Source organism: Silurus meridionalis, chromosome 28, assembly GCF_014805685.1.
Source record: "Silurus meridionalis isolate SWU-2019-XX chromosome 28, ASM1480568v1, whole genome shotgun sequence".
NCBI classification, from domain to species: Eukaryota; Metazoa; Chordata; class Actinopteri; order Siluriformes; family Siluridae; genus Silurus; species Silurus meridionalis.
Window position 1 is genome coordinate 3736699 of NC_060911.1, and position 26888 is coordinate 3763586.

Genomic DNA, 26888 nt, shown 5'->3' on the forward strand with positions numbered 1-26888 from the left:
ACACGCTCAGTGCGCAGAGGCAGAGGGAAGCAGCGCGCGCCGGCGCTCCTCGTGTCCTCGCGCTGAAGGTGAGCGTCTCAGTAGCTGCAGCAGCGGTAACGGGGTAACGGCGGTAACGCGCAGACTCTCACGTGACGGCTCTGAAGTCCTCTTACTGAAGGTGACGCGGTAACGGATGTGATTTTATTTATTATTTTCTCCTTCAGGATCTTTATTTATTTTTTTATTTTTTGTGTAGCAGCAGCGTCTTAGCGCGCGCGCGTGTGTTTGCGTGTGTGTGCATGAGCGCGTGTTGTTTTGTGTCCCGTGTTCCGCAGATGCCCCGCGTCTTCATGCTGCTGCCGGTGCTGCTGTGCGCGCGCGCGGCGGTGATGAGCGGAGCTCTCGCGCGCCACGACGGCGGCAATTTTCTGGACGACAAATGGCTGAGCGCGAGATGGGACAAATTTCGCGACGTGAGTTGAGCCTTTCTTTCTATCTATCTATCTATCTATCTATCTATCTATCTATCTATCTATCTATCTATCTATCTATCTATCTGTCTGTCTGTCTGTCTGTCTGATATCGAATATTATTGCATGCTCGCTTACGCACGCGCGTACGTGTTCGCGCTCGTGACGCTGAGCCGCGGCGGCGTAATGAGGTTGGTTTGATCCTTTGACTCCGTCATGGGTCTTTAGTTAAGCGGATAATTCACGGCATTAACACCTACAGGTAGCGGTGGGAACTCAGTGATTCATGCATTGGCTCAAAAGGTCATAAGTTCAAATCCCAGCACCATCAAGCTGCCACTGCGGGGGCTCTTGAGCAAAAGGCCTTAACTGCTCAGCTGTAAGTCACTGTGGATAAGAGCATCTGCCAAATACCATAAATGTACCTTCTAAATACCTCTTGATACCTCTTCCACCTCGAAATAGACAAAAGGTTCTTCAGACGAAGTATACGTTTGTCCAAATTCACATTTTCCTCCGAATTTAATTTTTATCACGAACATTTCAAGAGAATGTTCAGATCACATGCTGCAGATTCACACAAGGTGTCATTATATTTACTAATATACAGCATCTGCACCACACATCCTTCAGTCAAGTAGAAGTACAGATGTTTTAAAAGACTCTGGTTAAAGATGAAGTTCTGACTGCAGAAGTAAAGAAGTCTAAACAGCTCTCTATTCTAGAGAAAGGCAGTAGAACAGAGCGCTGCATCACACACAGGAATCTCATACAGTGAGAATGAAGGTCATCACTAAAGCAAGAAACCCAAAGCACACAATTTAACACGTCTCCTTTCACTGTAGCCACAACTGCACCAGTCACATACATCATCTCCAGCAGAAGCGTCGATATTCACCTCAGAACATGAACCCGGGGTTTCCATGAATCTCTGTGCATTTTTTCTGTGCATCACGGTTTTCCAGCTTTTCCCCCTGATGTCCAGCTTTTCTTGAAAAGTCTGTAAATGTCCTTGTAAGTGAATCCACCACTGTATTAATTATTTCTCCTCGTTCACTGTGGAAATGTTTGAAAGCTCTGACTAGCGCACTCTGTGACCATCCGATCAAAGGAGGTGAAAATGCAGACGTGACCAGAACGCAGGATTGGTTAAAGCAACAGCTTCAGGCAACATAAAGTTTATGGTTAAAAACCCCACAGTGCTCACAGTGCTAGCTTTGGGGCAATACATAAAGTGACTGATGAAATCTGATTGAAAAGAAACTCGTATAACTCTAGACGCAGCGCTCCTGAGAGGAATGAAGAGAATACACTATTGGAAATAACTGAATACTATAAATGGACAAAAATATCTGAAAGCGTAAGGCAGTGATTCTGATGTTTGCTGGCCCTGATGGCTTGCCACAAATAATGTTATCATTAGCAGTGACAATTATTGTAAGTAAAGTATAGTTTCACAAAATCTTCCTTCCTTCAAGAAGCAATTGATAAGTTTTGTATCAGAGACAACGCCGTCTTCCGGTGCTCACTAAAGCTTTGACTGTTCATTTTGAAAGTTGTGTTTTGTGAATTTTATGTTAACTCTTAAGGTAGCCTGAGGTTAACTGGAGTTCAGGTCATAGGACTGATTGGACGCATTGGTTAACTGTCAGTATAAAATATATAGTGGTAGCTCAGTGGTTAAGGTGCTGGGTTACTGATCGGAAGGTTGGGGGTTTAAGCCATGGCATCGCCAAGCCGACACTCTGGGGCCCTTGAGCAAGGCCCTTAACCCTCTGTGCTCCAGGGGCGCCCAGAATCATGGCCGACCCTGTGCTCTGACCCCAGCGTTCTGAGCAATCTGGGATTTGTGAAGAACGAATTTCACTGTGCTGTAATGTATATGTGACAAATAAAGTTTATTCTATATTATGTGCAGTATAAATTGATGCTAGTCTTATCCACATCGTGGATGCTAGATCTAGGCTTTTTGTAAAATCATATTAACCAGCCATCAATCATGTCAAATCCCAGCTGTCATCCATCATCCAAAGCTTTCAACACAAACAAGACATATCCGGTAACATGCTGGCGAACGAAGCAGGTCGCAAGCGTACATCCTGCAGCGGAGGCTCCATTTCGCCAGGATTGTTGTACTTATTTATAGCAGGGTGCCACCAGTAACACAAATCAAAGATAATCCACTTACAGTAACATGGGCAACATGTCAGAACCATTGATCAGACGTGGAACTGACAACAAAGCCCTGAATAGCACGATGCGATCGGCAAGACTTTGAAAATAACAACAACATCGTTGCTAAATTCAGGTGTTCCCGAAATCATTTTATGACTCGAAGCCATTTCTTCCCTTGATAAATTATTAATCCCTTAATAATCATATCCAATATCATTTACATTATGTTTAGTGCTAATGAGATTTTCCCCCTTTTCATTTTTACATTTAATTCTGATGATTCACCTCATTTTATTTGAGAGCTGCTAAGAAAGGTTTCAGTTGTCCCTAGACAGAGAGGTAATCTATTATCCGTTATTTGAAATGCTGCACTAAGGGCTTTTCAACCGCTTTATCCATATTAAACACCATATCAGATACAGCGGATAGTTTATGAAAAGGAAAACGCCTACACGTCCAACTTTTGAATTAGATCTAGAATAGAAAGGAGAATAACAAAACAGCTCCCCCGAGGTGTCCGCCTGCAAACCTTATAATTTTAGGCTCTAACAAAGTCCTATTGAGGTTATATGAACCTCCTGGGTCTGATTAGTTCAATTACAACCAAACCCACTTCACACTTATCCCACAAAATCCCATGGCGTTTAGCTTAGTTATTACGATTTTGTGATCTACTGTATCAAGTGCTCGCTGCAAATCCAGCAGGATTATAAAACTCCCATCATCCGTTTCAGTTGTTTGCTATGAAATATGAAATTTATATGTACGGCATTTAGCAGACGCCCTTATCCAGAGTGGCTTATATTTATCTTATTCACACAACCAGTTATGGGGGTTAAGGTTTTTGCTCAGGAGTGGCAGCTTGGTGCAGCTGGGATTTGAACTCACAACCTTCAGATCGCAGCTATGGGGTTAAGGTTTTTGCTTAGGAGTGGCAGCTTGGTGCGGCTGGGATTTGAACTCACAACCTTCAGATCGCAGCTATGGGGGTTAAGGTTCTTGTTCAGGAGTGGCAGCTTGGTGTGGCTGGGTTTGAACTTATAATCTTCAGATCCAAAGTCTAATGCTAAAACCACTAAGCTGCCACCTCCCTACTGTACATATGAATAGCATGTGTCTATGGAATGGGCTTTTCCAAAATCAGACTATAGTTCATAAAAAAAAAAGTGATAAAGGTGAAGTTAACTGTCATCAATTTCAAGTTTCAGACAAGGATTACTCAAGATCAAGTCAAGACCCAGTCCTAAAAGGGTCAAGGCAAAACCTGCAGGACTACGTTTCGTTCTAGACCAAAACACACCGTCATTGGCATTGACTTTACTTCATCTGTACAACATTGCCAATGTCAGCCCCTGTTTTAAAATCATTAGTTGAACATGACCCAATCTAATCACAACTCAACTAGTTGGCCTCATTCACACCTTGTGCCAATGATCAATCTGTTTTCTGGAATATTTTCACATTTCTTAATTTTTTTTTATTCTACGAACTTTCACTAAAAACCATGGACCATATGTTGCGAGACCAATGCTTAAGATTTCAACACATCCAAGTAACCATGGGAATAATTTTAAGACATTTCCAGCTACAGAAAAAGGTTTAAAACCGTACTCATGTATGCACCATTATATTTGACTAATCACTCATGAACTGCTCATTCCGTACGCTACGTGTAAAGAATACGCTATGATATAACATTTTTATAACATGCTTTAATCGCAACGTGATTCCATTTCCAACACAGGAAATTGCACTTGCATGTAGCAAGTTTTTGGACGTTTTAATGCAGTGACTGTTTTTACCACTGCATTTGTTAAATCAGCTCGTTACACAACATGACCTGTGCAGGAAGGCAGCTAAGGAAAAACATTTGCAGTAAATAAAACTAGTTTGAAATATGTTTTACGGTTTGTTTAATGTGAATTTTATAGCTAGAAATAAATAGTTATCATTTTTTACTAAATATATATTGTTTGTTTTTATGTTTCGTTGATCAAATTCGGTTTTTACTAAAAATCCAAAGGGTTTTCATGCAGCACAAATTCATAGTTAATAACAGGTTACATTGAAATACAATGATTTTAAAATAGTGATTAAACTGTAAACCCTGGTGTGTATGTGTGTCTCAGTGGTCAGTGCTCGCAGAAGTGAAGTGCTCAAACATACAAGATTTTCTCTTGCGTTTTTTTTTTTTATCATCCAAACCAATGCAACCATGCACTGTGACAGCTTCCGTTTTTCCAGCTACACTATATAGACAAAAGTTTTTGGACACTTGACCATAACATCGTGTTTTTTTAAACATCCCATTCCGCATTTAGTCCCCATTCGCTCTTACAGTACGCTCCACTCTTCTGTAAAGATGTTCTACTAGATTTTGTGGAGATTTGTGGAGATTCATTCAGCCACAAGGGAGTTAGTAAAGTCAGGTACTGATGTAGGTGAGGTCTGGGGTGCAGTCAGCATGAAAAATTCATCCCAAAGGGTTTCAATAGGGTGGAGGTCAGAGCTCTATAGCAGGAGATCTTCCAGTTCAATCCATGTAAAACATATCTTTAGGGAGCTCTGGCTTAGTGCACTTTGTTTGGTTTGGGTCACTTAGTTCAAGTGAAGGCGAAATTTTAACGCAATCAGATCTAAAGACCTCCTGTACAAGTGAGTGCCTCCAGGTTTGTGATAGCAGTTTGGGGAAGAACTGCATATGGCAGGAAAAGTCAGGTGTCCCAATACTTTTGTTCATAGATTGTACTTTTTGATGTAACTGTACATCTGCATTTTCTATTCAATTTTTTTTAACTAGAGCTCAGGTTTCAGCCTTGAAAGTTGATAAACTGTTGGATGATAAGAAATGAACATTATGAAGACTAAAACATTAATTTGTATGTAGCTGCTTTGACAAAACTTGTTCCAGTAACTGAATATTTCATATTGACTGCTTACAGCCAAATGGAAGTGAACTCAGGGACTGATGAGATCTCCTGTTCCAGAGGATTTCCAGTTTGTGTGTGTTTGTGTGTGTGTGTGTGTGTGTGTGTGTATAAGGTTTGGAGTTTGATCTCATAGGCAATGTGCTATTTCCAGGAAAAGCCAAATCACCCAATGCTGTCTCACTAAATTTGTTTTGAAACCAGGCCAGGAAAGCTCTCTATATTTCTCTCTCTCTTTCTGTCTCTCTACCTCTCGCTGCTCTCTTCCCTTCTCTGTACCTGTTTGTGTGTTCAGCAACATTGCCAGATCTTTCTAAGAGCAAAAAAAAACGACCTTTAATATACGTCCCAATACATTCTTCGATCAATCAGTACCCTCTCATATATCATCCTCTGTACGTCTCTGTCTCTCTGTGGTTTAAAAATCACATTAAAGATTAGTGATGCTTCTCCATGCGACCTTTCAAGGCCAATCAGTGATGAGACGAAGACGTACGTGGATTATCGTCTCGCTAAACGTGACATTAATGAGATGCTTGATTTAAAAGCGAGGCGAAGCAGCCCCCCGAAAGAACACAGGCTTTAAACAGCTTGTTCGCTTGAAAACCCATTCAAATGATATTTTCGAGATTTAACGCCATTTGAGTTTGACATTAAAAGGATGAATACGGGGCGGCATGCAGTCAGTGCGTTATTCTTGGCACCCTTGGTGAAGATGTGAACAAAAAAAGGGAGGTATCAAAAAACCTCTGAAATGTTTCTAAAAATAGGAGAGAAGTTTAAAGGAAACATATTTTTTTATTTTATTTTTTATAACAGACAGTATTATAATTATTGGCACCCTTTAGGAGTTAGCATGAAAGCATTTAGACTTCCTCTGTAATACTTCATGTGACACAGCATCTTAATCCAGAACGTCTCCAGATTCCTCAGGGTCCTAAAGCCTGTCAGGTGAATTCTGCTCTTCAGCTCACCTCACACGTTTTCAATGGAGTTCAGGTCATAGGACTGATTGGACACATTGGTCATGTCAAACACTTGACTCATTGCGTGGATTTGCAGATGTTTTGGACCACTGTCCTGCTGGAAGATCCCTCCATGATTCACTTGTAACATCTTGGCAGAGACAGACAGATTTCTATTTAATATCTCTTAGCACTCCATGGATTCATTGATGTGACGCATCCTAACAAAAGTCCTTTGGAGGACAGCACCATGGCATCACAGATTGACATTATCATTTACAGCATTTGACAGATGCCTTTTATCCAGATCTGATACATTTATACAACTGAGCCCTTGTGGGTTAAGGGCCTTGCTCAGGGGCCCAACAGTGACAACTTGGTGGGATTTGAACTTACAACCTTTTGATAAGAAGTCCAATGGCTTAACCACTATGATGCCCTGGCAACTAGATAGCCCCATTATACCAGCTGGGATTCGGTTCTTCACTGTATTCTGCATTTGACCCCAAACTCCAGGACCCATGTTTTTGGGTAGAGGAACTTAAACGATTTCAATTCAACCAGTTTATTGGCATTAAGGTGGCGTCCATTCTTACACAGATACACAGACATGGCAGCCACATCATTTGTAAATTTCCAACCATGGTCTTTGGAGAAACATTTGCTTATAGTTATTGCGTCGTCTTACAGGCTCCTTTCAGCTCACTTTAGCATCTCATTAGTGAATATGGGCTTTTTCACCTATTCTAGATAGCTACAGTACGAAGTGGTATCGAGAAGTTCGAGACTAGCGCATCACAGATCTGGTCGCTTTCACCGAAAGTCCTCCCTCAGACGCCTTAAAACCTGGCAGTAGAACTGGATATTGAAGGTCTGGCCCCAGGGGACGAATTCCCGGTGCACGATGCAGCGAATGTCAAAAAAGACGAAAAGCATGCAATTGGTTGAGCTGCGAACCTGCCTCGCCTTTTCTCGGTTTGTGGATATTATGAGCTCTTTCACTGTGAAGACTGTTGCTTCATCCTAGGATCATAAACGCACACCCAAGTTTCATCTACAGCAATGATTCTCGCTGACGGAGAACTTTGCAGACATTGCTGCTGTGTTCCTTCTGCTCCTGGGTCAGCGGCCTGGAGACGAACCTGGCAGCAACACGGCGCATGTTCAAATCACACGTGAGGATCACCTGGACTGTTCCCTACGACAGTGGCAGCAATGCTGTGGATTGTTCTCCGACAATCATCATGCACAAGTAGCCGAATGATTTCGACATTTTCACGGGTTGAGCTAGTTAAAAAACTTCCTGATCTCTCGTCATCCAATTATGTTCTTCCACTTTTGAAGCAGGTGTGCCACTCAGAACATCTCGAACGACTCATTGCAGCATCACCGTAAACTTGCAGAATCGTGTGAAAAATCTCTGTGGTAGATTTGCTCAGTTTCATGAAAGAAATGTCACGTTTGCTCTTTGCTGTCCATGGTCAGAATAGCAGTTGAACCTTTATGGAATTTGATTTATTCGGATATTCAGTACACCAAACAGATTAAGGGATTTCAGTGTGTCACATCAGATTTATCCACAGTCAAACAGGAAGTCATAGATGACTGTTCAATTGTAAACTTAAAAGGTAAAATTGGATTCCAACAAAGCAGCATGAAAAAGTGCTTGGTCTAGATTTGGGAGATTGTTAGTTTGAATCTCCACAATACCATAGTTACTGTAGCTCCTCCTTCTTCATACTTACATTCAAGATTCTGTATTACAGGGTTAGAAAATGTAATATGTATATTATAATCGTGTATTTAAAGTCAAAAGCAGTGTATGTGTGTGGCAACAAAGTCTACAATGTGTGTGTGTGTGTGTGCGTGTGTGTGTGTGTGTGTGTGTGTGTGTGAATTCCTGTAAGTGTATGTGTTATGCTATAAGCCTTCAGCAATGAAATCCTTCCCAAGGTCACAAATACAAAAGTGCGTTAAGTGCACATGAAACATCAGAAGTGGTGTGTGTGTGTGTGTGTGTGTGTGTGTGTGTGTGTGTGTGTGACATCAATAACATGTTCTATATTGCATGTGTAGGTATGAGATGTGGAGTTTAGCGCTCGCTCACTGCCTCGAGCTCGTTCTCTCCGGCTCTCTTTCTTTATTTGTCTTTTTTTTATTCTGTATGTCTATAACTGTGCTTTTGTGTGTACGCCATTATTTTTGTCTTAATGGAATGCAGAATGCAGGCTGGCAGCCTATTAGATAGAGGGAAAAGAGAGAGCGAGAGAGAGAGAGAGAGAGAGAGAGAGAGAGAGAGAGAGAGATGGATTTATTCTGAGACAGCTTTATTGCCAGACTGACAAACAAAACCTTTGATTGGGGGTGAAAAGAAGGACACCAGATAGATAGAAAATGAAACAGAGAGAAAGACATCAAGTGAGAGAGACAGAAATGAAGAAACAGAGGGGAGAGAGAGAGAAAACGAGGCAGAAAGACAGGTTAAGAGGAAAACAGCTAGAGAGAGAGAAAACGCAGCTATACAGGGCACGGATTAGAGAACAACTGAGGGAGGGAGGATGACTGTTAGAGAGTAAGATGGGAATGGAGAGAGGAGAGCAGGACATGGTGTACAGAGGGTGAAAGAGATACAGAGAGAAAGGTGGAAAATGAGAAAGACATTGGTAAAGAAGAAAAAGTGAAAAAGATGAATGGAAGGCAGAAACATAGATAATAAGGCAGACTGAGAGAAGGGCAGAGAAAGAAAGCTGAAAATGGAGACACAGAGTGAGAGGCAGAGGGTGAAAAAGGATGAGAGTCACTGAGAGGAAGACTGGGTGGGATAGACAGGGGTAAGGAAGATGGAGAGTGAGAAAGGATGTGAGAGAGAGAGAGAGAGAGAGAGAGAGAGAGAGGTGCTGGAGGGAGATGAAGAGATATAAAGAGGAGAAGAGGAAGATAGCAAATAAAACAGAGAGAGAGAGAGAGAGAGAGAGAGAGAGAGAGAGAAACAGCAGATTAGAAAGCCAGAGAGGAAGACAGGGGCTGAAGAGAGACAGAAAGAAAGGAAGACAGGGGATTACACAGCTAGAGAGAAAGATAGAGAGAAGTCTGTGTGTGTGTGTGTGTGTGTGTGTGTGTGTGTGTGTGTGTGTGTGTGTGTGTGTGAGAGAGAGAGATAGAGAGAGAGAGAAAGGGTTGATGTACATTATTAATGGCTCACTGGTGTAATTCTCTGTTCCTGTGTCTACATTTAAAAAACAGTGTTGTGTGAATTGTCTTATCACTCTCATTATACACACACACACACACACACACACACACACGTTTTTTTCAAATGTATCACTGTGCAATCTTTTATTTAGCGTACTGCTGCTACTAGAACATTCCTTCAAGATAGGATCGATCACATGACTGTTTCGAACGTGTGATTAAAGTGCTCATGAAGAGCAATGATAATTTACACTGCTGAGATATTTCTCCTGGCTGTGTGTGTGTGTGTGTGTGTGTGTGTGTGTGTGTGTGTGTGTGTGTGTGTGTGTATGTGTGCATGTACTGTGTTCTGTTCCATTAGGATAAAGTGCCCTGTCTGCAGGGCAGGTTAAACAAATCAACCCATCCTTTTACTCTATCTCTCTCTCTCTCTCTCTCTCTCTCTCTCTCTCTCTCTGCAGAGTGCATGCTGGGAGTGAGTGGGCGGAGCGTGTGGAGTGTGAGCGGGAACGTGCTTGTCGCGTTTCCTCTCTTTCTTAGCATTTTCAATCGTATGCTAGTTATGTTTTCTTTATATGTATTATATATTTTTCTAACATCTAAAAGACCTCAGCTCTGGATATAGAGAAGGTCTCTGGGTGTCAGCAGCAGCACCTCACTGGGGAGCATGGTGGCCCAGAGCACCGAGGTATTTAACACCATAACCCGGAGCCACGGTGTGAGAGTGGTGACCGGCGCTAGTGTGGAGGAGTGCAGCCTGGCTGCAGGAAAACTGTTGTGGCGGCGTCACGGATGAACAGTGCGGTGGTTCTAGTCGTGGACACGGTGGAAAGGGCGGCTAAACTAAACACGGATGTGATTGTAGTCAGGGGTTCACTTATTCATGTGCTTCCCCTTTTAAGCCCATCCAAAAGAGTGACACCAAAAGAGTACCCCCCCTGTATTAATGAAGTGATCTTCTCTCCCGATATGGAAGGCTCGTCTCTCCGATTAAAATCACCCCAATCGGATGTAAGTCTGACCTGGTGAAGCAGGTCTCCAGAGAGAGACAATATTTCATACTTTTACTCAGTGTCTCAGACTAAGACCCCCTTTTTTTATCCTGGAGGTAGAATATACTTGGAGAAGGCAAGCAGAGTGTCAGCTCTTAAACTTTGTTGTGGGTCAGGCAAAGATTGGCATCTACATCAGCCGAAAAGATAAAATAGAAGAAAGATGCAGCCATGATGCAAAAATGGTGACAACAGCAATGATGAAGTCCAGGATTCTGGTGGACTTTCACTTTTACAAGAAAACAGACAATTTGATGATGTTCGAGAAAATCTGGTGCAGTAAAAATGCACTGTGCTCTGTTTTTAATGATCAACTGCATGTTGCACAGAGCGTGTCTTAAAAACATGTACATTCAGTTTTTACACAAATAACTTTTTCATCTGTTTATTTATTTATTTATTTATTTATTTATTTAAGGGATGCATTTACTTTTAACTGAATCTTTTATTGGTTGCTGTAACAAGCCTTCAGCATTTATAATAAAGGTCTTTCAAAATATACTGTATATATATTCTCTCACTCTCTCTCACCCTCTCTTTCTCTCGCCCTCTCTTTTTCTCTTCCTTTCTCTCGCCTCTCTTTCTCTCTTCCTCTTTCTTTCTCCCTCTCTCACTCTTTCTGCCTCTCTTTCTCTCTGCCTCTCTCTCTCTTCCTCTCACTCTCTCACGCCCTCTCTTTTCTCTTGCCCTCTTTTTCTCTTCCTCTCTCGCCCTCTTTCTCTCTTCCTCTCTCTCGCCCTTTTTCTCTTCCTCTCTTCCTTTCCCTCACCCTCTCTTTTCTCTTCCTCTCTCTTGCCCTCTCTTTCTCTCTTCCTCTTTCTTTCTCCTCTCTTACTCTCTCTGCCTCTCTTTCTCTCTGCCTCTCTCTCTTCCTCTCTCTCTCTCTCTTCCCCTCTCTCTCCTCCTCACTCTCTCACCATCTCTTTCTCCTGCTCTCTTTTCTCTTCCTCTCTCTCACCTCTCTTTCTCTCTTCCTCTCTTTCTCTCTCCCTCTCTTTTCTCTTCCTCTCTCTCACCCTCTTTCTCTCTTCCTCTCTCTCTTGCCCTCTCTCTCTCTTCCTCTTTCTCTCTTCATCTCTTTCTCTTGCCCTCTCTTTTCTCTTCCTCTCTCTCTTCCTCTCTCCTGCCCTCTCTTTCTCTCTTTTCCTCTCTCCTGCCCTCTCTTTCTCTCTTCCTCTCTCACCCTCTCTTTCTCTCTCTTTCTTCATCTCTCTTTCTCTCGCCTCTCTTTCTCTCTCTCTCTGTCTCTCTCTCTCCCCTCTCTCTCTCTCTCTCTCTCTCTCTCTCTCCCTCACACTCTCTCTCTCTCTCTCTCTCTCTCTCTCTCTCTCTCTCTCCCTCATGTAGTAAAGGCACTTGAACACGTGAAGGTTATTACTCAGTGTTATTTCCAGTTAAATGTAGCAGCACTGTTGTAGCAGCACCATATTTAGAGACTCACTTTGCACTTTTTGCTTTCCATTGCAGTGTATACTATATAAGAAAAATGAAGGTTGAAAGTTGCAGTATATCAGCATTTATGTTAGTCACAATTTTCGGGGCTTGCCTTGGCAACCCAAAAATAACCCCCCTATACAAACTTGCGTAAAATCAAAACAAAACTCAGCTTACAAAACCGTTCACCCCAAATCAACTCCAAGATCCAAAGTGCAAAAACCCCAGCTACAGTGCAGAAATGAAGCATGCATATGATTTACGGCTGAAACTGATTCCATGGTGAAAGAAGCTTCACGGTAAAATGCTCTCTCACTAAATAATCGATGGCGTTCTGTTTCAAGGCAAAAAAACTTTAATACAGGACCACATCGCTCATATCACTTATCACTCCTGGAAACATTCATAATAAGTATCGGTAAATCATTTATGGAATGTTACGCTGCCTCAGCATAAAGATTCAGCCTTGAAACAAACATCTCAGCAACGTGTACAGAGTGTGTGAGAAGAATTCTACACACAGGTCACGGTGATGCCGAAATGAAAACCGTGTGAGGGACCTGAATATGACATTTACACAGTTAAAGTTGCTTTTGTTTGTGCATTGAGTTAAGGGCCCATGATCGAGGCCCCAAGAGAGTCAGCTTGGTGATAGGTGGTCTTGAACCCATGACCTTCTGATCAGTAACCCTGAGACCACTGAGCTACCACCTCCCTGTATAGATGATCTAGGATGATTGAATGGTTAAAAACTTTCATTTTATTGATATAAAATGTCCAATAAATGTTCAGAAACTTTGTGGCAGCTGTTATTGATTGATCAAACTTTTGTCGTTTGTACAGATTAGAGATGTGGAGGGCGGAGCATCTGCAGTTATGTTTGCCTGCTGTGCAAAACGTTAAATATTTGTACAATTGTGTCGTATCGGTATCGTCATCATTAGATCGAAAAATCGTAATTTGAACCACACATATATTTACAATGGTACAATGGTAATCTTTGTAATGCCAGCGATGTGGAATGCTTGTCTCTGATTGGTCAGAAGGTGTTATTTAAAATGTAATTTCCTGGTCTATAACAGCAACTCTGCTACAGAACATAAATGTTTCATGGAAGATTTAATGTATCCATTCATTTATAAAAGAAATACAAATAAATTTAATAAATAGAACAGAAATTGATCATTCATTTGTCCAATTCATTCATTCATAAACTATAAATAAATTGATAAATAATTCTAAAATATTAACATAATGAATAATTAAGTAATCAATTGTTTAATTGAAACCAATATTTGCTGACTCTTAACTAGCTTCTGGTATGAATATATATTTTCCTGACATGTAGCCTGGCATGCGTTATGTAATGCCTGGCCCCTGCCACGCCCCTTTCCCCCCCTCATGCAAACAAACAGACAATACTCTAGTATATTTACAGTTGAAGGTGTGATCGAGTGATGACATGAGATCATAAACCTCTCCTCGACTATAGACAGCTGTCAGACAAAAAGGGTTTCGGTATTTATGCATCTATGAAACATAGAAAAAAAAGAGTGTGTCTTTAGCTGCCAAACAGCCATATGAACAATCCTGCTATTCTATTTTTAAGTCTCGCTTCTCCAACGTATATGTGTGTGTGTTTCTCTCAGCATGTGCAGTGATCAGAAACGACATGCAATGAAAGGCCTCAGAAGGGTTCGAATCGATTAATTATGCTTGAGCGTAAGCTCATTAACAGGCTTGAATGGAGATGAAGTTTATGTGGAAGTGTGTACATCAGTCACTGGTGTACTGTGTGTGTGTGTGTCCCACTAACATTTGTCTTTTTTTTATTTATTTCTCTTTAACGCTTACTAAACTGTAAGGAGGTAGAGGTTGGTATACACTTTGCATTCGCAACATGGAATATGTATGATGCAAGACATACTACTAAACCCCACTGTTACAGTGCACCGTTACCTAATGTCCGTCTGTGTTTCAGGAACCCGGATCATGGAACCCTGGGAAGCCTCTTGATCAAGGTACATGAGATAACCTTATTATTGTTATACTCTGTATGGACATATACTGGGACACCAATATTGGGACTTTTCCAGCCATATGTGGTTCTTCCCTAAAGCGCAAAGTTAAAGGCTCACAATTGTATAGGAAGTCTTTGGATGCCATAGCATGAAATTTTCCCTTCACTTGGGGAAGACCTAATCTTGTTCCAGCATGACTATGATCTGTGCCCAAAGCCAGCTCAATGAAGATATGCTTTACGTGGGTTGGAGTGAAAGATCTCCTGCTTTAGAGCTATAATCCTATTGCTCTATTGTCGACTAGTTTTGCTAATTAATCAGCACAGATAGTTGATTGCTGAAACTATTTACTAAAAAAAAATCCATATCGATAGTTTTTCCGGCTTGCGTCTGTTGCTGTAGCGACGTTTAAAGTAAAATCACTATCACCATTTTACAGCAGGTTTACTGTTGACGCTGTCTTTTATCTTGCGCTGTTTGCGCTAGGTTGCACACGATGCACATTATTTAGCTAGGACAACTTACTTTAGTCCTTAGCTGTGTTCTTTTATGTAGCTCTGTGTTGTGTGATGTAGCTCTATGTCATTTTATGTTGCGTCAGTGTTCTGGAGGAACGTTGTCTTATTTCACTGTGTACTGTATCAGCTATATATGGTTGAAATTCAAATAAAAGCTTCTTGACGTGCTGTTCGCTTTTACACGTGAGACTGCATGCTGCACAGAGAGCGCTATATCATATTTATTATTACTAATTTATCATGTATTAATTATATTATAATATTTATTAATACATTATATATTTATTTAGCACATTTTCATGATTCAGAAGGTTTTTTTTTTTTATTTTGTAATAAGGTTCAGTACGATTTTACAAGGAGTGTTGATAATTTTATATCCAGTATCCATTTTTTTCAGATGATTAATCAGTTATCGGAAAGTAGCTATCGGTAAAATCCACTGTTGGTCGATCTCTAATTAAAACACTGACTGCACCTCGAAAAAACGGCCTCCTCACCTCACCTACATCAGTAACTGATTTTACTAACACCCATGTGACTGAATGAGCACAAACCTCCACAAAATCTAGTGGAACATCTTCCCAGAAGAATGGAGCTTATTACAGAACATAACAGAAAATGGGAACTCATTGTGAAATGCAGATGTTCAAAAACCACATTCAAATCTTATGGTCAGTTGTCCACAAACCTTTAGCCCATACAGTGTAAAATAAAAAAAAAATATATATATAAATTTAAATAAAAACATAATCACGGTTATACAAAAGCCCAAGTTTACCATTAATTAGTATGATTAATATTTGAACACCTCATAAATAATGTCTATTTTAATATATGCAATGCAACAATTTATAATAATAAATACTTGAATTTTGAACTAGAAATGATGTTCTACAGTTCAGGACTATTTAGTGTTTAATTGGATCTTCGGATGAACTGATTGCTTTTGAAATGATTGAACTGAAAGCGCACAGCGTGGAAGCTCAGTTTTGCCTCCATGTTTAACTCCATTGTGAGTATCTTGAGAAAATGAGTCTAGTACCTTGGATTCGGTGCTCTAAAGCCTAGCGGATTAATACCCATGCAGCACTGCACAGCTCACAACTTCTGACTGCATTCATCCCATTCTACATCATTTTATTCCCAGAAATCAAGCATTAATCGGTTATTAGTTATCATCAGGGATTAAATCTCATGCATGCCGTATTGCAGATACACACACAAACATACACACAAATGCACTAAAACACTGGAATTAAAGTGTGAGGAAGAGTTTGGGTCTGATTAAGCTGAAGATCATTAGCAGCCACTCGATGACGCCATGTTGAGCACTTGTTGTGTGAACGCAAGTTGTATCATTGAAAAAAGTGAAAAAGTGTGTGATCTTAATTATATTTAATAGTATGTGTGTGTGTGTGTGTTTGTTTGTTAGCTCTGGATCCTGCCAAAGACCCTTGCTTGAAGATCAAATGTGGCCGACACAAGCAGTGCGTGGCTGAAGACTACAAAACTCCAACCTGCGTCAGCCAGACGAGGTAATTCGTGCTTAAACCCGAGCTGTAGATCCACAGTGGATTTTGAACCAGAATTAGCTCTCAGTTTGCTGATAGAGAACTCGCTAAATGTCCATATCGGATGGTTCTGCGTTTATCTCAGCGCTTTGCTTTCACAGTTTCTAAAAGCAGAAGTCTCCATTGTAGTCATATAAACAGTGGGACGTGTTTGATCGAATGAACACTTCACTTTTTAGCATCTTTGTAGGTTCAGTCATAGCATGCTGCTAGCGCTGAGCCTGCTAACTGAATCATTAGCACATCCCATTGCTTTAAGGCTTTAGTGAAAATTTACTGCACTATATGGACAACAATTTGGGGAAACCTGAGCATACGATGAATATGTGCTTTTCATATGTCTTATTCCACATCGAGTCTCCTTATAACCTCCACTCTTCTGAAAAGATGTTCCACTAAATTTTGTGGAGATTTGTGCTCATTCAGACACAAGGCTGTTAGTAAAGTCAGGCACTGATGTAGGTGAGGTGTGGAGGCCTGGGGTGCAGTCAGAGTTCACATTCATCCGAAAGGTGTTTATTAGAGCTGAGATCACACCTCTAAAGAAGTCCACTCAAGATCTTTCACATGTAAAGCATATCATCATGGAGCTGGTTTTGTGCACATTATCATGCTGGAGCCGGTTTGAGTCTCCTAGTTCAAGTTAAGGAAAAATATAATGCTGCAATATTCAAAAATGTCCTCTACAATTGTTTACCTCCAATTTTGCGGTAACAAGAACCAAATATGTGTGGGAAAATGTCAGGTTTCCTGATACTTTGTTCTATAAAACATAAATCTCTATTTTAAAGGAAGCACTTTTACTTCTAATAAAATATTTCACTGAGTGTATTTCTATTTCGTCCACCAGTGCATCCCTGAGCATAAATATGTCGTAAAGCACCTCAGTGTAAAAAGCAATAATTTCCTTATTCAGATTTGATGCTAGAACCTGATTTAAATGTACATATTTTAATTCATGGAAGTCTATATCTCTCAGAACAACATAATGCATAATGAAAAAAACTTCCTGTTTATATCAGATACACAGCCTGTCCACAGCCATTTTGACGCCAGTGAGTTTCTTGCCTGTGGTGCAACTCAAATGTTTGGTGTGTACTTGCTTAACGTTGACGTCTAACGTTGACGTTAATATAAAATTAACATGATTTTGCCAACATTTGTTTTTTTCCCCCCATTTAATTTTGTCTAGATTCATACAAAAAATAAATCCCAGTTGAATTTGTTTTACTTCCAAGTTGTAACACGACCAAATATGGTGAGGTTTAAAACCAGTAAAGTCGCATCTCTGTGCATAAATTTACTGTTGAGGTGCAATGTAATGGAGCGAGAAAAAATACTCCAGCTTTAAAAATAAAATGATTGCTAGTCTTGAAAAATAGGCCAGCGGAGGATGACACGTTACACTCCCGAGGTCTGATTAACACCAGAGCAGTTTTTAACACGCTGTAAAATCAGTTTGCGTTCGTTTTGGGTCAAATTCGGTCACCGATGTGGAACAGAAGCCTGTAGCACCTCTGATTACAGTACGTTATATTTAAAGTGAATGTCGATGAGAGAGAGAAAGAGAGGAAAGATGGGGTTTGTTTGACGTGTGATTATATGCTTTGGAAGACAATAAGAGCAAAGCTACATGTTCTCTGGACAAAGGAGCTGCTCTGATATTACAGCACCGTATATGAATTAGGGGTCAACAGTTTCATAGAAAAAGTTTCGACTCGCAGTGAAGATGTGTCCTTATTGTCCTCAGAAGATTATATTTGTCTTACTCGAAAACAGCACCAAGTTAAATACTCGAAATCTTCTGGGTAATCTATGTTCCAATTCCAGGGGCCTCTGCGCCCCAAACTAGCGCCAAAATCTGGTTTACTGATTTATATAATAAAGTCATAAAGTCACCCTGAGGCAATCGAGGACAAAAAACTAATCCAGAATGTAGAGATCAAGTGTTACTTATTTGGGAAGCATCATTTGAAAGTGGTTTTATAGGTTGTGACTTGTGTTTGGTGTCCTGGGAAAAACCTTCACAAGGTGACATTTGGATATTCTCTTAGCTAGCAAAGGTTTTTTGAAATCTTTACAGACGACTGTCCAGTTTTTATTGGTGCCTTTGGTTCTCAAAGTAGAAAAAGGAATTGGCTATTTTCAGTATCCAGCTAACTCTGCTACTCTAGCTATCTAGCTAAAGCTGCTGTCAGGTGCGGGAGTAGAATCCACATGCAGGACGCTGATAGAGGTCCTGTATAGATAAAGGATATATTTCTATGGCCATTCAGATGCACACCATTGATGCATTTCCTAACAGATACGAAGCATTTACTAGGGTGAACAATGACAGGACACTGTCCTGATTTGCTCTTAGACAATTGGTTACAGCCATTGCGGCCACACAAACCGCCGCTGGAAGTGTGCCGAGTACAAGTGCTCAACACAGCGTCATCGAGTGGCTGCTAATGATCTGATGAAAGAAGGGAACAGTGCGAGGAAAGAGCGAGCGCAAAAAAAATGTTGGGTTCTCTCTTCCACTTTGTTTCACACGCTTTTTCATTGGAGAGTGGCGCGTCTTGACGCGCTTGGAATTGAAACAGACATTTAATCTCCTGTTGGACATCATTCGAGCAGAAATCAACCTGAGACACATTAGTGGCCACTGGCAATGTGTTTCGATTCAGATTCCGGATGGCCTGTTTTACCCGAACCCTAATGTCTGTCTGTATTCATAGCAAACATACAATGTCATGTGTATCCAAAGTTATATTCGTTTATTTAAGGAAATTTATTTGTAGTCATACTCATACGCATGTAGTCTCAGCATGGTGTTTATTAAGGATAAATACAAGAATCATAGTGATTGGTCAAACCATAGGGAGAGGGCATCAAATGAGGAATAGTCATAATACAAACAAACAGGGAAAAGACAACTGTCAAAACAAAGACTGAGAGAAACTGAGAAACTGAGAAGTTCATTCAGTTGAGAAAACAACACACATGGTCAAAATGGACAAAAAGAGAGAGGATGACAGATCATCAACTTCAAAATAGAACTTGTTCCAGCACTTCCTATTATTTTTCATCATTTTGCTGATTTTGCACTTAAGATAACAAAGCCATGAGATACATCATCGTGTTTATGAAGTATACTATATACAGCAAATGATTGGTTTTTGAATATCATTCCACATTTAGTCCCCATTTTGCTGTTATAATAACCTCCACTCTTCTGGGAAGATGTTCCACTAAATTTTGTGGAGATTTGTGCTCATTCAGGTACAAGAGTGTTAGTAAAGTCTGGAGTGCAGTCAGCATTCACATTCATTCATGTTCAATAGGGTTGAGGTTCAGAGCTTTGTAGCAGGAGAGCTTCTACTCTAATCCATTCAAAGCAGATCTTCATGGATTTGGATTTGTGCTCGGGGGTATTGTCATGCTGGAACAGCTTTGGGTCTCCTAGTTCTTTTAAAGGGAAAATTTCATGCGTCTGCATTTTAGTAGATAATATACTATTGTGTGTCTTTGACTTTGTGGTAACAGTTTGGGGGAAAAAAAGAACATAAATGGCTGGAAAACTCTTTTACAGTTGTTTCTTTTCCTCTCTCGCTGTCTTTCAGCTCAAAGAGTTTCAAGCCCGTGCAGGTGAAGTGTAAGAGATGTTCACTGACACGTCCCGCACCGGTCTGTGCGTCAGACAGACACACTTATTCTACCAAGGTAGAGTGTGCACACAAACACACACACACACACACACACACACACACACACACACACACACACACACACACACACACACACACATGCCAGTTTCTGTCTATGTGTTTATTTGCTATATAATGAATAATCATTTATCATACAGAGTGATCTGATTTCATACAACACAAATCTTCTCTCTCTCTCTCTCTCTCTCTCTCTCTCTCTCTCTCTCTCTCTCTCTCTCTCTCTCGATGTGTGTGTATTGTAGTGTCACATGGAATACCAGGCATGTGTCTCTGGAACACAGATTACAGTGAATTGTCTAGGACAGTGTCCATGTACATCAGAATTAAACAAACCTATGGAGAGGAAAGGTATATACACACACACACACACACACACACACACACACACTTCTTAAGACAGTAACTGTTTTATAATGCTTGATTATAACCTTTTTTTTTTCGTGAACTCTTTCAGTAATGCACATGCACAACACACAGACACTCACATGCAGAGAAATACACACATTATAAATATAAGGCTTACCATCCAATCTTAAATCCGTGTGTAGGCCGTAGAAACATGAAAATTTCAGAGAGAGCGAGGGAAATGTAGCAAGGAAGTGCGGTTTAAAAGATCACATGCTGCGCAATGCCACTCTGTTTTCATGCTTTTCTGATGGATGAAACGCCTTCCAGTTATTGCGGCTTCAGTAAATTAATGTCATTGTGTTTCCTGACAGCTTTTAAACTGTAGGCTAATGAAAATGTCTAATCATAGAAGACACGCTGGAAATTGTGTGTGTGTGTGTGTGTGTGTGTGTGTGTTCGTAGAGTGCAGCGATGCTGAACTGAACAAAGTGGCGAGCAGACTGAGAGACTGGAGCAGAGACGTACATGAGAGCAGTAAGAAGCTCAAGTTCTCCAAACCGGAAATGAGTACGTACGATCCACAGTCGCATCTCATTTGCTTTTTATTTGTGCAAAAACAAAACATTCATTCGATCAATCCACATATCTTTCGTTCTCTTTCTTTCTCTCTCTCTTTGCTTGGGTGCACATCAGTGGACGTGACTAAAGCCCCCCTCTGTAAAGGCTCCCTGGGCTGGATGTTCAGCAGATTAGACATGAACTTTGACCTTCACCTGGATCAGTCAGAGCTGGTCGGCCTGGGTTCAGAAAAGGACAGCATATGCACAAAGGCTTTTCTCAGGTCATGTGATGTCGGCCGAGATCAGCTCATCTCCAGTAAAGAGTGGTGCTCTTGCTTCCAGAGACACCAGGGTAAACAAACAGAGCTGCTTTAGGACTCAAAGCTACATTTAAGGCTCATTTTAATACAATATGTTGTTTATGACACTTTCAGCATTTTATTACAATCTTAATATTATATATTGCATCTAATAAAACTATTCCCCTATTAATTTTCAGTAGATACACACACACACACACACACACACACACACTTGCACACACACACACACACACACACACACACACACATATATTTATACAGGTATGTGTTCCAATGAGACTATTGACACATGAAAATATGGTAAGTGGAGACATGACCCAGCCTACCCGGGGGTCTTAAAGAATGGAGATCAGTTTACTGGTATTTGTTAATAATGAAGAAATATTATAGTACATTTGCATTACATTTAGCAAAACAGAGCAATTTACAGTACCATAATGTGAGTGTGTGTGTGTGTGTGTATATATATATATATATATATATATATATATATATATATATATATTTATACTGTACACATTTTCAAATCTACACTTAGTATTTAGTGAAAACACAATTCTATAAATATCTGTGAATTTCTTCTATTCAAAAACACTGAAATATCACATGTACATAAGCATTCAGAGCAACAATTAGAGCCTCAAGTCTTTATTGGTTTGATGTAACAAGCTTGGCATACCTCGACTGAGGGATTTTCGACCAATCTTCTTGGCAAATCCTCTCAAGCCGGATCAGATTGCATACTGACCGTCTGTGGACATCCACGCTCAGGTCTCTCCAGAGATCTTCAGTAGGGTTCAAGTCAGGACTCTGGCTGTGCCACTGTAGGACTTTCACCAAGTTCAGTAGTCTCTGAGCTCTGCAGGCAGTTCCTGTGACCTCATGGCTTGGTTTTCTCTCCTCACATCACCTACATCATTACCTGACCTTACTAACACCCTTGTGGATGAATGATCCCAAATCCTCACAAGCACACTCTAGAATCTAGTGGAACATCTTCCCAGCAGAGTGGAGGTTCTTCTAACAGCAAGTGTGGAATGGGATGTTTGCACAAAAAGCGAAGAACAATCTTATGCTCAGGTGTCCACCAACTTTTGTTCTTTATTACTCTTGGCATCCACTTCAGTCTATTTGCTGTAAAGTTTCATGTAAGCAAATGCAACAGCGCCACCAGTGGTGTTAAGAGAGCAAAGAAGATTCATGAAGTTTGATATGAAAGAACAGATGAGACGTGATGTTATGCACTCAATAATAACAGTTTACAAGATATTCCATTCATGTTTAATGGTTATGTTGTTTTTTTGTTGATTTTTAGAGTCTCCCTGCCAGGCAGAGATAACCAACATCCACAAACAGCAAGCTAGAAAGAAACTACTGGGTGAGTCTCTCTCTCTCTCTCTCTCTCTCTCTCTCTCTCTCTCTCTCTCTCTGTCTTATCAATATTACTGCTAAAGGATGCTTTCAACTCATTTCTGTTTTGTTGTTTTTATGAGCAAATCTGCATTAATATCGGTTTTGCTGTTCATGCAGGGCAGTACATCCCATCCTGCGATGAGGACGGCTTCTATAAGCCTCACCAGTGCCATGGCAGCAGTGGACAGTGCTGGTGTGTGGATCGCTATGGAAACAAGGTTGCTGGGTCACAGAGGATGGGACCGGGCGAATGCGGTGTGTATCTTTTAGCTTTCGCGTGATTATTTTTTTCATTCAAATTCCGGACAGATGAAGACAGGCTTTTCAATCTTGACTCATTTCAACTCGTTTGACTCACTTTAACTCTATCGTCACTAAGTGGAACTTCAAACTTGACTCGTATGTGTTCAGTCTTGACTCAACTGAACTCGACTGGTACCACCTTCTCGGTTCTTGCACCGAGGTGGTGAAATGATCTTCAGCGGAGTCCTTGTTTATCTTCAAGTGATGGGTGAAGACCTTCATCTTCCTGAAACACTTAAACTAACACTTTCCAAGTTTGCTTGTAATCGAACGTACCAGTGTAGATTTATGCATCGATTGAGATTTAAAGCACTTTTATACGTCGCTCTTGACACGGGCGTCTGCTAAATGGCGTATATGTAAATGTAAACCTCATTCATGAAGCTCCGTCTTGATTCATTTGTGTCCAGTCTTGCGACAGACAACAATGTTAGTGTTGGGGTTGCTATGGAAACCAAGTCGCTGGGCCAAGCTGAATGTGGTGGGCATCTTCTAGCGTTCACGTGATCTTTTTGTTAAAGTCTAAACAGAAGAGTTGAGAAAGAAAACAGAATGATAATATGATGTGATCTTTCCCTGGTGTTGAGCCTGAACACGCCACAGAACTACGGTTAAATAGAAGGTTGGTGGGAAGATTAATGCCATTAATAAAACAAGAAGATGTCTACATATCAAACAAGTGTAGTTCACCATGTAGTCAAATAGAAGAAAATCTATTTCTGTATTTATTTGCCCATGATTGTCACCTCGACTGATCACTTTCAAAACCTAGTCCTTTCATCTACAGGTTCTGTGGATAATTCCATGTGTTTTTTAAATCGTGCTAACACAAATCTTAGACAAAAGGACAGATGCAATTCATTTAAAAACAGAACTTCTTCACCAAAAGGAATACCATGGAGAGTTTGCCAAGCAGGTAGATGACCTAAAAGTCTTAATAGCACCAAAATTCCCTTTGTGAAGCATGGTGGTGGGAGCATGGTGGTGTAGAAATCATTCACATTATGAATATATAACACATATTAAATCACTGTACTGCACACACACTTTTTTTTTATATATATATTAATCACGTTGTGTACTTTGTTGCAGCACTGGAAGGTTCCGGAGACTTTGGAAGCGGGGACTCGTCTCTCTCAGATGACGAGGACGGCGTCATCCTGAACGATCAGGAGGACATGGGCGATGACGAAGAATACGGCGACGAAGACGACGGCTACTTGTCGTAAAATGCTGTTGCGTGTTTGTTTTTTCGTTGTTTTTTTTCTAAAGGAGGAGGGGGAAACCAAATGCACGTTTGTAGGCGTCACTTGTAGAAACGAAGTACTAATATTACTAACGGCTTAGAAAAAAAAACAAAAGTATATTTCTTTCTCGCTGTGTAACATTTGTATAAAAAAAAAAAAAGAAGTGATTAATACAACGCATTTTGATTTTTGTTTTTGTTTTGAGCATTTTCAGGAGGGAATCTGCTGTATCACTTTTGAGGCAGGATTTTGGTAGGATTACTACAGTACACACACACACACACACACACACACACACACACACACACACACACTATGTGCAAAAAAATCCCACTTTGAATGAGACTCATTAGACTCCCTTTCTGAAGGGAAAATCACACGCAGATCTGATGGCGTATTTGTAATAGAATTTATATGTATGTATATTAAATGTAATATATGTTTGTTGGTGTTTTACATTACGGAAATCACTGCACCGTTTCGGTGTTAAATGAACGAGTAATTATGCATGAAGGATACAGGAGTAGTGTATTTCTAACGATAAAGCAGAGCTACATTAACATGCATATACTGGAAAAGTGTTCACCAAATTGCTCTCCACTGCATCTGTAACACACACAGTGTCATTAACACACGAAAAACCTGCCGCCTGCCGAAAAAATTCCAATAATTCATTCATTACTGCACAACATCTACGTTTTAACCATTTACTGTTGCACAGTGATGTTTTTGAAAAGTATAAATAAGGCAAACGAAGGCAGCGCTGACAGCGGAGACTCTCTCCGTACCTTTCCAGTGTAGTCCTGACATTTAACCTTGCTGTGACCTTGATTCCGTTTGGATCGCTTGCAGGATCTAATCCGTTCATTTCCTGGTTGCAGTCAGAATTCCAGCAAAATCCTACAAAACAATTAACCACTCGTCTTGAGATATCTGACTAGATCGACCAATCTAGATTGACTTCCTGAAGCTTCATCTTCACCAAATTGTGTTCAATCTTAACCCATTTGACCTTGATCTTGACTCAACCTCTATTTATTTAAACTTGGTCTTGACTCAATTTGAACTCCATCTTGACTATTTGTCAGCGATTCTGACTCATTTGAACTTGATATTGACTCACCGAACCTGTTTTGGCTTGTTAGAATCTTTATCTTGACTCATTTGAACTTGATTTTGACTCGCTGGAGCTCCGTTTTGACTTATTGTCATTTTATCTTGACTCAATCAAGCTTGATTGGGACTCACTTGAACTTCATCTTGACTTCCTGAAACTTCATCTTCACCTCGGTCTTGACTTCATTTAGACGTCGATCTTGTTAAGAGAAGGCTTTTATTGAGAATATCTCTGTACTTTTCTCCATTCAGCTTTCCCTCAACCCCCGAACAACTCTCAAGTCTCTGCTGCAGTAAAACACCCCACAGCATGAGGCTCCCACCACCATGCTTCACTTTTTGTATGGTTTTGGGCGGGTGATAAACGATGCCTGATTTCCCCCCAGACACAACATTTGGGTTTAGACGTCCATCTTGGCCCATTTGTGCCCAATCTTGACCTTGAAGCAACCTTTATTTAACTTTAGTCTTGAATCAATTAAAGCTTGATTGGGACTTACTTGAACTTCATATTGGCCCATTTTGTTTAATCTTAACACATTTGACCTTGATCTTGACTCCACCTTTATTTATTTGAACTTAGTCATGACTCGTTGGAACTCCATTTGGACGTCTATCTCGGCTCAGTCCTGAATGTATTTGACCTTGATCATGACTCAAACTTCATTTATTTGACCTTGATCATGGCTCAACCTTCACATATCTGTTTGATCATGACTCTATTTGAACTCCATGTAGGCGTCCTTGTCTCCATTGTGTTCAATTTAGACTCATTGGAACTCCATTTTGTTTAATCTAACGTTCATGTTGAATCTGGTGGATGTTGAGTTGAGTTGTTGAAAATGTGAATATCGGATGTGGTGAATAAAAGAATTCGGGTTGGAGTGCTCATGAAACGCAAAGCAAGGCGTTAGGGGCACACTAACTCAGTGGCTGATGAGATACAATTATAATCTTACACACACACACACACACACACACACACACACACACACACACACACACGTTTGTTTGTGCACTGGTGGCTTTTGGCGGCGACGCCAAACCTGTGATCAGATTCATTGGAGCATTTTGTGTATCTCTCTCTCTCTCTCATACACACACACACACACACACACACACACACACACACACACACACACACACACACAGAGTTGTTTGTTATGTCATCTCTTAGCTGTCCTGACCTGTACAGTGCCTTTGAGTAGAAGAGTACGATTCTTCTAGGGAATTTTAGCCTCCAGTGTATTTTGTTGTCGTCTTCACTCAGTGGTGTTTCCATTTCACAACGGACAAAAAAAAAAAAAAACGTTTCCAGACGAATCCAGATGTTCAGCATGCCCACGTCTGTAACATCGCTTCACAAGCTTTTCATTTGACGTTTTCATTCGATAGCATTTCACATTTACACCCACGTCAGAGCGAACAAGAGCATCTAGAAGAAAATCCATCCTTTCTTCCCTTACACACATCTGTCCTGCTGTTGGTATCGAAGTTCCAAATGCATTTTTTTACAGTGTATGTAATATTTGCTGAAATAAAGTTCTATCAACCTGAA

The 26888-nt window shown here is 40.6% G+C and overlaps 1 protein-coding gene across 4 annotated transcripts; it reads left to right on the forward strand.

The window, feature by feature from the left end:
• On the forward strand, positions 1-26888 carry spock3 (SPARC (osteonectin), cwcv and kazal like domains proteoglycan 3). 4 transcript variants are annotated; one of them, XM_046843147.1, is made up of 12 exons: positions 1-160; positions 318-455; positions 14063-14071; positions 14179-14218; positions 16169-16271; positions 19916-20015; positions 20263-20368; positions 20831-20935; positions 21062-21280; positions 22567-22629; positions 22782-22919; positions 24060-26888. In XM_046843147.1, the coding sequence occupies exons 2-12, from the start codon at positions 318-320 to the stop codon at positions 24194-24196; spliced, it is 1158 nt and encodes a 385-aa protein (XP_046699103.1). In that variant the 5' UTR covers positions 1-160; the 3' UTR covers positions 24197-26888. The 4 variants fall into 4 exon arrangements, with proteins under 4 accessions (XP_046699103.1, XP_046699106.1, XP_046699105.1 ...); XM_046843149.1 differs by having other exon boundaries at positions 5-177; XM_046843148.1 differs by having other exon boundaries at positions 6-168.